The sequence below is a fragment of the Plutella xylostella genome, chromosome 10, assembly GCF_932276165.1.
Source record: "Plutella xylostella chromosome 10, ilPluXylo3.1, whole genome shotgun sequence".
Taxonomy (NCBI): Eukaryota; Metazoa; Arthropoda; class Insecta; order Lepidoptera; family Plutellidae; genus Plutella; species Plutella xylostella.
In genome coordinates, this window is record NC_063990.1 from 7,210,280 (window position 1) to 7,224,601 (window position 14,322).

General features: G+C 39.5%; 1 protein-coding gene across 2 annotated transcripts in view; it reads left to right on the plus strand.

The window, feature by feature from the left end:
• The window catches only part of LOC105397313 (nuclear receptor-binding protein homolog), a 51,066-nt gene extending 37,732 nt beyond the window's left edge, over positions 1 to 13,334 (plus strand). Inside the window, exons 2-11 of one of the 2 annotated variants that reach the window (XM_048623672.1) lie at positions 3,216 to 3,440; positions 4,425 to 4,555; positions 4,922 to 5,100; positions 5,409 to 5,583; positions 5,778 to 5,896; positions 6,320 to 6,479; positions 6,933 to 7,113; positions 7,825 to 7,944; positions 8,214 to 8,332; positions 8,984 to 13,334. In XM_048623672.1, the coding sequence (XP_048479629.1) occupies positions 3,216 to 3,440; positions 4,425 to 4,555; positions 4,922 to 5,100; positions 5,409 to 5,583; positions 5,778 to 5,896; positions 6,320 to 6,479; positions 6,933 to 7,113; positions 7,825 to 7,944; positions 8,214 to 8,306 (1,383 nt within the window). In that variant the 3' untranslated portion in view covers positions 8,307 to 8,332; positions 8,984 to 13,334. The remainder of the gene's footprint in view (positions 1 to 3,215; positions 3,441 to 4,424; positions 4,556 to 4,921; positions 5,101 to 5,408; positions 5,584 to 5,777; positions 5,897 to 6,319; positions 6,480 to 6,932; positions 7,114 to 7,824; positions 7,945 to 8,213; positions 8,333 to 8,983) is intronic. The other variant, XM_048623673.1, reaches the window with a different exon arrangement.
• The last annotated feature ends 988 nt before the right edge of the window (positions 13,335 to 14,322 follow it).

A 14,322-nucleotide genomic window follows, 5' to 3' on the forward strand; every position in this document is an offset into this window, starting at 1 on the left:
TAACATCCTTTTGAATGAGGCCAATGACGGTGCTTTCCGTATACTAAGTGGGAGATCGTTCCATAGGGTGATTGCTTGTATAGTGAAAGAGTCACTAAAGAATTTTGTGGTATGAGGTGGAATATTCAGCCGTAGGTTCTCTGAAGAACGTAATCCCCGGCTGTGGGATTCATGTCGAAAGTGAAATCGCTCTTTGAGATAATCGGGGTACGCTGGGTTAAACAGTAACAGTACAGTTAAATATACTGTTGAGGACTTCCCTTGACTGCCTTCCGTTTCCATCATCAGATCAGCTCAAGGTCACCATCATATTTTTTTGCTATAAGAACTATATTTACGTTCTAAATTTCATTAGAATCGGTTACTAGGTGCCCAAAATGGAAATTCATACCCTGTTTTTACCCCTTTACCCACCCTTGGGGGTGAACTAAAATTCTGAAAAAAAAATGGGACCACCTGGGAGCTCAATGCAATACAACAAAAAAAGAATTTTCAAAATCGGTCCATAAACGGCGGAGTAATCGGTGAACATACATAAAAAAAAATATAAAGAAAAAAGTTCCCGACGAATTGAGAACCTCCTCCTTTTTTGAAGTCTGTTAAAAAGCAACTAAAAAGTTACAAATAAAAAAATACAATTATAAACAAACGAAAAACCCGACTGTACGCTAAAAACATGAAAACAAGTCCCAATGTTAATGGAAAGTATCGCAGGCGGGGACCAACTTGACCGCCACTCAAGGCCGTTTTCTAAGTAACATTCAGCTAAATGGTGAACCCTCTGCTGATCCCCGCCTACGATACTTTCCATTAACATTGGGACTTGTTTTCATATTTTTAGCGTGCAGTCGGGTTTTTTGTTTGTTTATAATTTGTTTAGTACTATATACCGCTTTTTTTGGTAGCAGCATAATATTTTTACTTAATTTTAGGGTTTCGAACGTCAAAAGAAAAAAAGCAACCGTTATAGGATCTCTTTGTTGTCCGTCTGTCTGACTGACTGTCTGTCACCGCCCTTTTTCTCAGAAACGGGTAAAGATATCAAGCTGATATTTCGAATAGATGGGGAGTACCCCAAAAAAAATATTATGGTACTCCCTGTCCCACACAAGTAAATTGGGGCTTATATTTTTTCCAGTTATTTTGATGTGTATCCTTTTTTTTCTTTGTTGTTTTGTATAAGTACTTATGTGTTTTTTTTCTTTAAATCTGTATTTTTTTTGTTGTTGCTGTCTATGTGTCGAATAAATGTATCTTTATCTTCAAATCACGCCATCTATCGTTTGTTTTTTCGAGTTGTGGCTACTGTCTATAGAAGAAATTCCGTCATTGACAATTTTACGTTACGAATTTATTTTTATTTATTTTTACATTTTCGTGGAGAACCAACAGCATTTTGTTAATAAATAATTATTACTTATGAACACATAACAACTTGATGCCATTAACAGAATTAACTTAGTAAACCCAGTAAACCTAACACATCCAGAGGAAAAATAAAATCTCTTTCTCTCTCTCTGAAAAACATACTTAATAGCCCAAACTCGATGCTTTTAGCTATTAACATCTTTGAAATAAAATTGAGCCACCACCGTGTTACTGCCCTCATCAGATCCTCACGAGACCATACCTCAACCAGCACCAAGAGAGACTGTATTTTTGATCCCTAACCTAATGTTCGTGCGTATTGTCATCACTTACATCCATTCGCTATATTCCTGCTCCTCATCAGACCTTTACGAGACTGTAATGTCACGAGAATATTGCACACTATCTAATTTAATTTAATGTATTGAATATACTGGAAGAATTATGCTTCCTCAATTTCAAATCAAATTATGTTGGTGTCATAAAAGTTGAAAAAGTGCAATGACAACCAATGTGCAGTGATTTTGTATCTGTACACGATAAGATCGCGAGCTGTCAGTGCTGCCTAAACCGACGTGACCCTTCTTTGGAGGCCAGCGGCCAACTGAGTCAAACGTCACTTGTGTTTATGATTTTATAACACAGAAAACCGCCATAGATATTTGTATGAAGATTTGAGGGAAAAAAATTGCTCAAGTTTGGGATTAATTTACACAAAATAAGTGTGTGTTTATTAAAAAACAAGGTATTTAGCGCCTAGTCGAAGCCTTTAACTTTATAATATGATAAAAATCATATGAAAATTCTTGATGATTACGACACAGTTGTTACAATACGGGAGTGTCATTTACTGGTTTTTCGTCATATTCTGAATTTAGTTTACAGTTATCCATAAGCTTTTACTTAAATTCGAATGATTCAGCACCTAGCTAGACTCTTCGACTACCGGTGTGATTTTTTTCAAGGCTGTAGAGCATCATTTACTACATAATTCTATGACAATGCCAACCCTCGATTGCCTATTGCAGGCCCTTAATGCGAATAACTTAGTCTATGGAAGTTTCCACAGCGGATTAATAACCAAACATAAATAAGTTATACCTAAGTAACAAATATATTGAAAACAAGTTCAGGCCATTTATTGACAAGTACCTACCATGCAAGCGGTAGAGTTAGTGAACGAAACTGAAATATGGAAGGCTCCATTAATTCCCAGTTTATTGGAAAACCGCACCGTTACTGTCACTAAGCTGTTAGAGTGTTTCGCAAGTGGTATCGTTTGTGATCCTATTTACAACATCATATTGATTATTTGCTACGAAAAGTAACAGTCTGTGTGTAGTTTTTAAGTATATGTCCGTGCCCATTTCATGGTTGGTACAGGAGGAATAATTTAGCTTACTCGGCATTCCCTGGCACACGACATATCTCTTAAATTAAGTTAAATATTGTATGTAGCCTTCGTGATAAGTCGAGCATAGAGATGATGTCGACGCAGCGAAGATCTAGGGCCAGTACAGTGATAATCTGGTACCTGGCGGTACCTTTCATACATATGCTGGGATTTGCATTAGGCCCTATACAGAAAGAAAGCTACCTGTCTGTTTCATACTATTTCCGAACCAGCGCTGATAAGCGCTTATAAAACCTCCATAGAGAAATCTATCGGCTGTGGTAACAAGCATTATTTCTGTATAAGGCCTTAGGCAGTTACTCCCGCGAATATCTCGTCTATTCTGAGAGGGGCAAAGTTCCTGTTCGTGGCTCTCTTGAGTGGAACCTTAGTACATGAATGTCTCGTCATGTGTCCCACCACGTCACTAATTCTTGCACGCCATCCATCGCAGGTCGAACAGCGCGACGTGCCCGGCATCGACGTGGCGCACCTGGCGATGGACACCGAGGAGGGCGTGGAGGTCGTCTGGAACGAGGTGCAGTTCTCCGAGCGCAAGAACTTCAAGGCGCAGGAGGACAAGATACAGATGGTGTTTGATAACCTCACCAGGTTGGAGCACCCGAATATTGTGAAGTTTCATCGGTACTGGACGGATACGCATAATGATAAGCCAAGGGTGAGTTTCCGCTATTGTTAATAATACTCGTACTACCGTGTGTACTGCGGCCTCTACACGGATTAGTTATCGACGTCGATAAACTCGTTTAGTGCGCGTTCCCGAATCACAGCGTCGTATTCATGGCGAATCGCGATATAGTAATATTTATCTGCGTCGATAACGAACCCATGTAGCGGTAGCTGGTTTGGTGAAAGGATGATCCACTCAGAAAAGTTATCAGTCGCTGACTGGTAGTGGTGCACCGGACTAATACGTAAGGTGATACAGCTGAAACGTCATTGGTGATGTTACGGGTTGCTTAAATAATGTAAATCAAGGAATTACTCATTCATCATTCCGAAAACTTATTAAAAGACCTCTGAAAATTCGTGGAAAGTAAATCTAAAAACCCCGAAAGACCCCTAATTGCCTAATGTCTCAAATATTTTCCATTTTGCTATTGTAATTTCAACAATAATTGCCGATTATAAATGGATCATTGCGTGTTTACATAACAGTAATTTGGCACGATAATTCATTTACTGACTATGAATAGCTAAACATAAAGTTAAAGAACAATAATAATAATTCTAGCTAAACGATTACCCTATTATTGCTAGTACTTTAACAATAGAATATGAATATCCTGCGATTATAAATATCAATATTTATCATATTTAGTTATGTCTGTTTCACCAAGTCTGTTTAGGTCATTACTGTAAAGTAACTAATAAATAAGTTTCCAAAAAAATCAAGATTTACGTATTACAATACTTGAATCATCGAGTTAGATGTTTTTTTTCTACTTTCATGAGTTGTATAGTGCATTTTTTATTCCTGTCCGTGGCAACCCTCTTTTCTTAGAGCTAGTACACATTAGGGGTTTTGATGCGCGCTTGCGTGTAGCCTTCGATAGACCGCGCGCGCTTCAAACCGCCTAATGTGTTCCCTCTCCTAATTGAAACTCAATCTCCTACTGACGATTTCTCCCCTCCATTCCAGGTGATATTCATAACGGAGTACATGTCGTGCGGCTCGCTGAAGCAGTTCCTGAAGCGGACGAAGCGCAACGTGAAGCGGCTGCCGCTGCAGGCGTGGAAGCGGTGGTGCACGCAGATATTGTCTGCGCTCAGGTAATGGCGGTTATGAAACAAGGGGTCACTGTTGTTGACGAAAAGCGAAGTCTCGGAGCGCTGCTCTGCTGCGCGAGCCACGATTGACTATATTTCACGTTTAACTATTCTTTTGCATAGTATATTAATTAAACTAAAACCAATCTCAATTTCTCCTAATCTTTTTAGTGAAAAGACCGCCTTTTGTACCCTAATTAAGCTACAACTTGTTAATTTTATTATTCTTTTTGGTCTACCAGAAATAGTGCCCTCACGCTCGCTTACTGTGCAAGCGTGAGGGCACTATAGAGACAAATATATAAAGGTCAATGACCGTTTTTCGCTGTGCTTAGCTAGCTTGCTTTATCTATATTTCTATCTTCACAGTTACCTGCACGGCTGCGCGCCGCCGATCGTGCACGGCAACCTGACGTGCGACACGATCTTCATCCAGCACAACGGGCTGGTGAAGATCGGCTCGGTGGCGCCGGACGCCATCCACCACCACGTCAAGACGTGCCGCGAGAACATGACCAACATGCACATTATAGCGCCGGAGTACGGATGTGAGTGCTTTAGTATAGTTACTTCAGTCATAATTTAGTACGAACATGCCTGATGTCCACCAACCCCCACTGGGCCTGCGTGGTGGACTAGGCCTAAAACCCTTCCTTTATTGGAAGGAGACCCGTGGGCCAGCAGTGAGCACATGATGGGTTGTGATGGTGATACCTTATACGATTTTATTCTAAGCCATAGACTAGACCAAATCGATATGCTAAAATAACTTCTTAAGGGCCTAGTTACCTACTTTGATTTTATATTTTATCTACACTCCATATTATTTGATCCAAACCGTTCAATCCACTTCCAGCATCACAAATGGTGACCCCCGCCATGGACATCTACTCGTTCGGCATGTGCGCCCTGGAGACGGCGGCGCTGGAGATCCAGGGCAACGGGGACTCGGGCAGCCACGTCACTGAGGAACACATCGTCCGGACTGTGGAGTCACTGGAGGACCCACGGCAGAAGGACTTTATATACAGGTGAGGTTTAAACTACAGCGGCTGCGGAAGTAGAGCTACAGTGGTCGACTTTCGAGTCAGCCAGCGGCTGGACTTTATTTAGGTGCGTAAGGCTCTTGGTCTGCTAGATGTATATTTGTTCTCCTGATTAAACTTTACTTATCGATGATTGACTGATATTATGACCATTATCTATTTATACATTTACCTTCCAGATGTATAAACAAGGACCCGGCGGCGCGGCCGACGGCGCGGGAGCTGTTGTTCCACCCGCTGCTGTTCGAAGTGCATTCACTGAAGCTGCTCGCGGCGCACACTCTCGTCAATACTTCAGGTACTTATTGTCAATATCAAAAATACTACTATGTCATATCTGCTGTTGAACAAAGACTTCTGCCATGGAGCGATACAACACTCACAAGACATTACCGGCCTAAGGTCAACGGTCTAACTTGCAGAGTGCGAATTTATACAGGGTGTTGCAAAAAGGGTACACTAAGCCGAAAGGGGGTAACTCAGAGGGTCATTCTGAACAACTTTTGTTCTACGAGTTTTGAAATTTAAATAAAAACATTTTCACAGAATCTTTGTTTGTCACGCAAATTTCCAAAATTCGTAGAAGAGGGAACTATCGGCCGTCAGTACCCTTGGGGTTCTACTTACATACGCAATTTTACATACATATGATCGTCTCGCTGAAGAACGTAACGTCGTCATCTTACGATCAAGCCTTAATCAATACCTTTCCCTCTCGCAGCGAACATATCAGAGACGATATCGGACTCGGTCTGCAACCGCGGCGGCGGCGCTAGTGGCGCCCTCGCGTGGTGCGTGCGCGGCGGCGAGACGCACGAACTAGCGGCGGGAGACCTGCCGCCCGCGCCGGAGAAACTCGACAAGTTTCTAGAAGACGTCAAGTAAGTAGATCTATCACCTCTACCTATGATTTGCTACTCTGGTGCTTCGTCGATATAGACTATCGCGGTGATGCGCTAGATCGCCCTTGTGTAGTGGCGACACGTCAAGTGAGTCCGTCTACCTGGGTTTTGTTATCCTGGTACTTTACACTCCTTGTCTACCTTCGCCCTAGAAAGTTTACAAGGTTCAAGGGAAACTGGACAACTTCTACAAGTACTGCAGCAATCGCTGTATCAGATATTTCCGGGGGCCAACTATATCAAATGGAGCAGGCGTTGAAGCCATATTGTAGGAAATAAAAACATTTACCGACATAAACTAAGTGATAAATATTATGTCAAGTTCTTAATAAACCCGAAATACACCTCAATATTTTAACATGGCCTAAATCTATAATCCCTTATACTCTACAAAGTATCCAGACATTCCCTAACATTTCCCCCCCTCCACAGATACGGCATCTACCCGCTAACAGCGTATGGGTTCCGTCAGTGCGCGCGCGCCGCCTCGCCCGCCGAGCGGCTCGCCGAGTCGGTCCAATCAGCGTCGCCCGAGCCCCGAGACCTGGAGACGCGGAGAGTGGTCAACATGATGTGCAGTCTGAAGCCGCAGCAGGACGCGCAGGACTTGCTGGTAAATATAGCTATAGATAGATGTTTTATTTTGTGGCAACTATTTTAGTATCTCTTGATTGAAAGGTTGTATACTGCCGGAAATTGAGGCTCTACCCGCTATCTGTCCGGTCTAGGGCGTGACGATGACGCTACGCGGCGCCAGCGTGTCACCGGATGTTTTAAATACTTACATGGAATGCAATTGTGACGTCACAGAGCATTTATAGCATAACTTGATAAGAATAGCGTGGCGTAACGCTATGTGACTTCACATATGGAATCATCGGCGTCCTGATTCCGCCGGGCGGCTCGCCGAGTCTGTCCAATCAGCGTCGCCCGAGCCCAGAGACCTGGAGACGCGGAGAGTAGTCAACATGATGTGCAGCCTGAAGCCGCAGCAAGACGCGCAGGACTTGCTGGTAATTTGGAGTTGTGGATAGATGATGATACCATGTAGCATCTTAAGTACCCCTTCATTATTAACGTGTACCAAATATCTTCTGCTTTCTCTATATCTTCTTTTGCTCTCTTTAGCACCACAACTGTATCTTGTTTGCGCCTGGCAAAGATACCGGTATTGGAACCATCAAACGCGCCTATCCAGATGTCGCGTGCCGACTAGGTCTTGCTACTAAACCCACTACTAATATCACTTAGCTCTACATATATCTTTATACACCCCATACAACTGCCAAGATAGACATGACTGTTGTTCGTATCTCCCCCTCAGATGACGATCCTGCTGCGCATGGACGACAAGATGAACCGCCAGCTGACGTGCGCGGTGTCGCGGCGGGACTCGGCGCACGCGCTGGCCGGCGAGCTGGTGCAGCTGGGCTTCATACACGAGGTACGTGTGTGTGTGTGTGTGTGTAGTGGTTAGTCTTACATACTGTCATGTATGCGGAGTGTGAGTTTAAACACCGGCGAGTAAACGTTGATTGCGTTGCACTAGCCCCGTGCCATATAAATTTGAGTCGATTTTCACTGCTCGATCAGTTTAGAAATACCTACACTAGGCCCTTTAATCTCCGTTATATGACTTAAATAAATGCAACCCTTCAGAGGATAAGGCTCTTATTTAGTCGACAGTATCTAATGCAAGTGTTATAATTTCAGTCGGACCGCGACAAGTTGTGCCGGCTGATGGAGGACTCCCTGCGCGCGAGCTTCGGCCCCGCGCCCGCGCGCCGCCCGCAGCTCGCCAGCTAGTAGCCGCGCGCGCGTCTGCGATCCTGGTACCTATCTCACACTACTGTAGTTTACAACCGCCTCGCCAGCTAGCATGTCTGCGATCCTGGTACCTATCTCACTCTACTGTAGTTTACAACCGCCTCGCCAGCTAGCACGTCTGCAATCCTGGTACCTATCTCACACTACTGTAGTTTACAACCGCCTCGCCAGCTAGCATGTCTGAGATCCTGGTACATATCTCATACTACTTACTGTAGTATAAACTATGGCCCGCGCCCGCGCGCCGCCCGCAGCTCGCCAGCTAGTAGCCGCGCGCGCGTCTGCGATCCTGGTACCTATGTCACACTACTGTAGTTTAAAACACGGCCCCGCGCCTGCACGCTGTCCACGTCACACCAACTAGGACGTCTGCGATCCTGGTACCTTATGTACCTCACATACTATGGATTACTACCTGTCCCCAGCCGTGAACTTCGACATAGACATTGGACTAGGCATAACGTGAATTTTAGATCTTTATATTACGTCAAACATTCTGACGGCTTCTGACGCGAGCTTCAGCCAGCCAGTAGACGTATAGCATACGTACGTATGCGATCCTGGTATCTATAAGTTTTCAGTCCTATAGTTGCAATGTCTCTCTCGTGCTATAATTATTTAGTTTATGATCTGACAGAACATTTTCTTTCATCCAGACGGAGAAGGAAACCACCTACGAAGAGCCGAGCGCAACCGAGCGAGGGTCACCGACCTCCGCCGTCACCTTGCCGCCCTAGTACGAGCCTAGAGAGTTCGCAGACAAACCACGAACAAACGCCTACAGAAGTGCAAGCAGAGGCGCGCGAACGCTCCACAGACTCCTGTGAGCCTAGTACTAAAGCTCCATTCACGTTCGCAGACGGAGATACTTGGTGTAGAAGTATGTAGTTTAATCTTGTCACTGTAATAAGTTGGAATCGGATATGGTAGTTCGTATCATATCAGAGTGTTGATATCAGTTTCCGTGAATACGTCTTGCAATTGGCAGTGTTCTGTTTTCCCGCAAGATCAGAAAGCCATGTTAATAACTCGTGGACAGCCTAAAACGTTTCTTCTGAACACTATTAACACTTTGGTGATATCGGCTGCCATATTGGATTTCAATTTTAAAAGTATGATATGAATTAGTCACCTTTAGAGTAGATAAATAATTAATTAATTAATTACCATACATATTTCTCGCATGACCAAGTATGTCAAAATCATCAATTAAAACAGCTTGCTTGAATAAGTACTAGGCTATACTTAGCGCGTAATGTTCATTGTATTTCTGAAGAATAAGATATGTTAGACATAAAATATGAGCTAAGTAAACTGTAGGTGTAAATGAGGCGTTGGCTGGGCAAATTACTGGGGTGAGTGAATGGGCCAATAAAATTATACGTTAGAAGAAATTAAATTTCGATTCGCATAATTAGCGTGATTAAATTGACCTTCCAATTATAATTACCATAAATTTTTTATCAGAAACATAAAAATAACCTATTCTTTGTCTGTTTCTAAAAAAGTACTTGGCAGATATAAAGGTCCATAGTATCTAAAAATACTTCCGAAGCACTAAATAATAGTTATTATCAATTTAAACCGTCGCTTTACTTTAGTCAAGCTTTATTTTTTACATTATGAGTCTACCATAGACATAAAATGTAGATAGGTAGGAGAACTTACGAATTTTGTATGGCTGAAAAAGTGTATTTTTGCAGAAGGAACATATAAAATCAAAGAAAATCCAATTATACTGAATACAAGTATTATTATTTTAATTATAACTCGATTACTCGTTCGTTCGTTTCAGAAAAAGCACTTTCATATCTACAGAAAAGTAGGTTATGATTACGTGACATTATAAACATAAATAAATATGTTTAGTCCTAGTAATAAAACATGCATTTCACCCCCAAAAGTGTACCTACTAGTCTTTTGTGAATCTATTGCACTATCACGAATGTTATAAAGGGAAGATGTAAAAATATTGACACTTTAGGAAATTTTAATTAAATTGTAAATTAAATTAGCCAAGTCAAAAGTTCGATCGTGTTAGACGGACATCGAGAATGCTTTAATGTAAATCCCGACGAAGCCACAAAATGGTAATATTTATCTATTTATTCGCCATTGAATTCATATTGCAGCATCGGAGCTTTGATTGAAAAGCTGTTTTGAAACTGAAAAAATATGATAAACACGTGTAAGCGGAATTTCCTATAGGGAGAATTAAATATTATTGGCTATCAAACTATAGTACATTCATTATTATCAGATATCAAACCAATTTTTAAGAAATAACGAAAATTAATGTATGTTGTTGTTTGATAAATATTAATAAACCTAAAGTGTAAACCACACGTCTCACCGATATACTTATTGAGTCTTAACACAAAAAAAAACATTGGCTCAAAAGGTAAAATTCACTAACATGGCCTAAAATACTTGTTAGTTTCAATTCATTAATTTTAATATGACCAAGTTGTGTCTTCGATCGATGGATATATTAAATAACTAGGATTATTAGGCTTGTATGATTGTGAAAATGTAAGAAATGATATTTATATATTTAATTACTAAATACATTATTATTTTAACTATTGTATAGCGAGGCTTCCTCTTAGAGCTTTATGGTGTGTGTTAAGTATACGCGTTGAACATACTCACTATCGGTATAAGGTTTAATATCTGTCGAGGTTCAAACAGTCGTTCTGGTCAAGATAATGTGTATATCGCGAGATTCTTTTTCTATGAAATTTCTATTTTTAAACAAAGTTGGTCAATTTGCGTAGGTAAGGAAGATATATTGCATTTAATACATGGACATTTGTTTTTAAATAATTTCTGATTTTGTACAGCGTTGTGGTGCTATTCTCAGCGGTGTTTAGGAAACAGTTTGTATGTTATACAGTAAAAAAAATGCTCCGGTAAGGCACCTTGTTCCTAATTTTTGTTCGATATATTTTTTTGGTGCTGTGACCGAATAATTTTATGAATTAATGGAGTTAAGTTTTATTTATTTCGGTTAACGCTAGTGGTGCCAAAAATGCGAGGTGCCAAGTTATTTAACTTTAGACCTTGTGGACAAAACGATAAGAAACAATGTTACTTCCATGCCTGTTTTCTCTGTAGAGTTTGTGCAATTATTTTCTGAATTTTAAGCGTTTGGTACAGGGAGATCTGACGGACAGCTTTATATTATAATGAACACAGTTTAGACTTTTATACGAATAATAATTAATAAATACATTTAATAAAATCCTTAAAACAGTTGAATAATGTAAAAACAATTGATAAAATCAGATTCTAGGTTCGACAGTGGACATTTGAAATTTGGAGCAATATATTGTCGAATCGAATAAGACATAATATCTAGTACTGTTGAGTCCAATTCGTTTCCGATTGAAGTCTGATGGCGTTGAACCAAAGGTATATTTCCAAACTAAATTGCAATTCCAAAAACATATTCCATCCAAGAACCGTCAGATCTCCAGAATGAAAGGGAAAGAAACATACTGTCTCGCTCGCGGCTAGAGCGTAGGCGTAGGATAGCGTAGTAAACGAAAGACTGGCTAATGTAGGCGAACATAAGATTGTTGTTATGTGAAGAGTGGCTCGCTCTGGTGACTCTTTGGCGGAACTACACTACAAAAATAGAACAAAATAAGGAATCAGATAGTGGTGCCATCTATAATATTGTTAAGGGCCAAATGGCGCAAATAATTTCTCATGATTAACGTAATATTGCGTTTTGATGTGAAGGAATAAAATTTCAATATAAATGGTAATGATTTAGTTCATCTTAAAGTGAAGTTAACGCCTAAGAGCCACCTCAGCATATATCGGGAGGCAGGTATCTAGCTTGTAACGTGTTGTATCTTGTAAATATTCGCTTGTAGTATGTAATTAATATCCAATACCATGTATTTTAATATAAAAACAAGAGTATTTAGCCGCGTCTCCTGTACCCGACCCGCGTTCATTATTTATTATTCATGGCCATTTATCTTATTCACTTTACTTGTAAGGAGTATTTGGACAATTAAAACCAGGTATAATGAAAAGTTGTTATCCCAAAGTTGCAACTAAAAGTGCCGCTAACTAAAATCATACTTTACCGGCAAGTATGTAGTACCGACATTTCAAATTCGTAGAGCAGAAGTTGTTCAGAATGATAAGTTTCACCTCTTTTCGGAATACGATGCCATTATTTTAACACCACTCCCAAATATTCATTCTTAGCACCTTTTAGTCTTATTCCTTTTTACAATTTTAAAGATACTACAAACCAATGTTTTAAATATCCAAATATTCCATATTCTGTTTTTTTACACTTATTTTATTACATAATAATACCTATATGTTAATTTTCAAGCAATAATTACTAATAATGTTGTTTAGCACAAAGTTAGAATTCTGTTGAGATTCTTCTTCAAACATCCCGCAGCAGTTATTATTTCATAGTAATAGTATGTAATAGGCTACCTAATACATCATTATGTTCATGATAAAAATCTGAATGGACACGTGTTTAAAATGCAAATAGTGCTCTGTAATACTATCAGTTGTTTTATTTGTAAATAATAATCGATATTGATATTGATTCCTGTGTTTCGTTTTGTTTCTATCCAAAGAGGATGTGTTCATTTTATTTCTTTTCAATTTTATGTTATTTTTTAATAATTGAATTGATATTTCAACGTTATTATTTATTGAATATCCAGGCTTGCATTTTCCACTCAGTTCTCTGTTATAGTCGAAAGTAAGGCTGGTTTCAGTAATATGCTATCAGTTATACGCGATTTGGCCACTGAACATTTTACCTTATGAAATTATAATTTTAATTTCTTCAACTGAAATCAGTCAACACGAAGTTCCATAAGTATGATTTAGCCATTACTTATAGTTATTATATGATATGCTCAAAATGACGTATAACCCAATGTATAATGGTCGAACGATCGAGTGATGTTTGCATACTATTCAAAAATGAAAATGTCAATAAAAACGATATTTTAAACATCTATGTTTTATTTTTTTGCCTATTGGACTTAAATGGCTATTACCGACGACATATAATGTTTTTTTTCCTACTTGTCTTAGATTTTGAGCAATCTTTGAGTGTCTTTTTATTTGAATTAATTTAAAAACTAAGTTATACAATAAAACATAATGACAAATTAAATACTTACAAGCAAAAATGATGTATTGCGTAATTAAACCATTTATTTTGGCCGTAGTTTATTTGTTTAATAGTATTTTAATTAAAAAGACACACAAAGATTGTTTACCTTTTTAGCCAAATAAGAATGAATACAGTGTAGGTTCTGTCATCAGTTCACTTGATCAAAGCATCCTTTTTATACCGACCACCCCCTGACCTTGCATCTCTTTCTACCGGACAGTGTGAAGACGACGTAGTGTAACTAATCAGTACGATTTGTCTTTGAATTGAATCCGGTTGGATTGGCAGTTGGCAGATTCGCTCCATCGAACATATCGGTCAACGCCTGACCCACTGCCTCCTTACATCATATACGTAAACGCACTTGCGAATGTACATGCTATTTAGCGATCCAATAAGTCACTCGTATAATTACCTTGATAACTCTATTCTTAGCTACAATAAGGCCTATTTTTGTTTGCCGAGTCCGTGGGTGGAGAGGGAGAGTTGTCAATCAGTGTATAATTGAGTCATTAATCAACATAACTTAGGTAAGGTTTAATTTAGTGTTGTAGAAAACTACACATCCCTTAGGAAATATATATAAAAAGGCAACAAATTAGTTTTTAATTTTTTATTATTTTAAACTGCCTATTATAGGTAACTAGATACTCATCATCGCTCTCACACGTATCGTTTAAAAAATCGTTTCTTTCATGCTGGTATACAATAGTTACTGACACAAGAAATATTAAGGTTTAAGAGGTGTACAGATTCTTATCTTTGGTACTTGTAAATAACTTATAACGAATAAAAATATATCAAAACGACTGGTACCTAATCAGT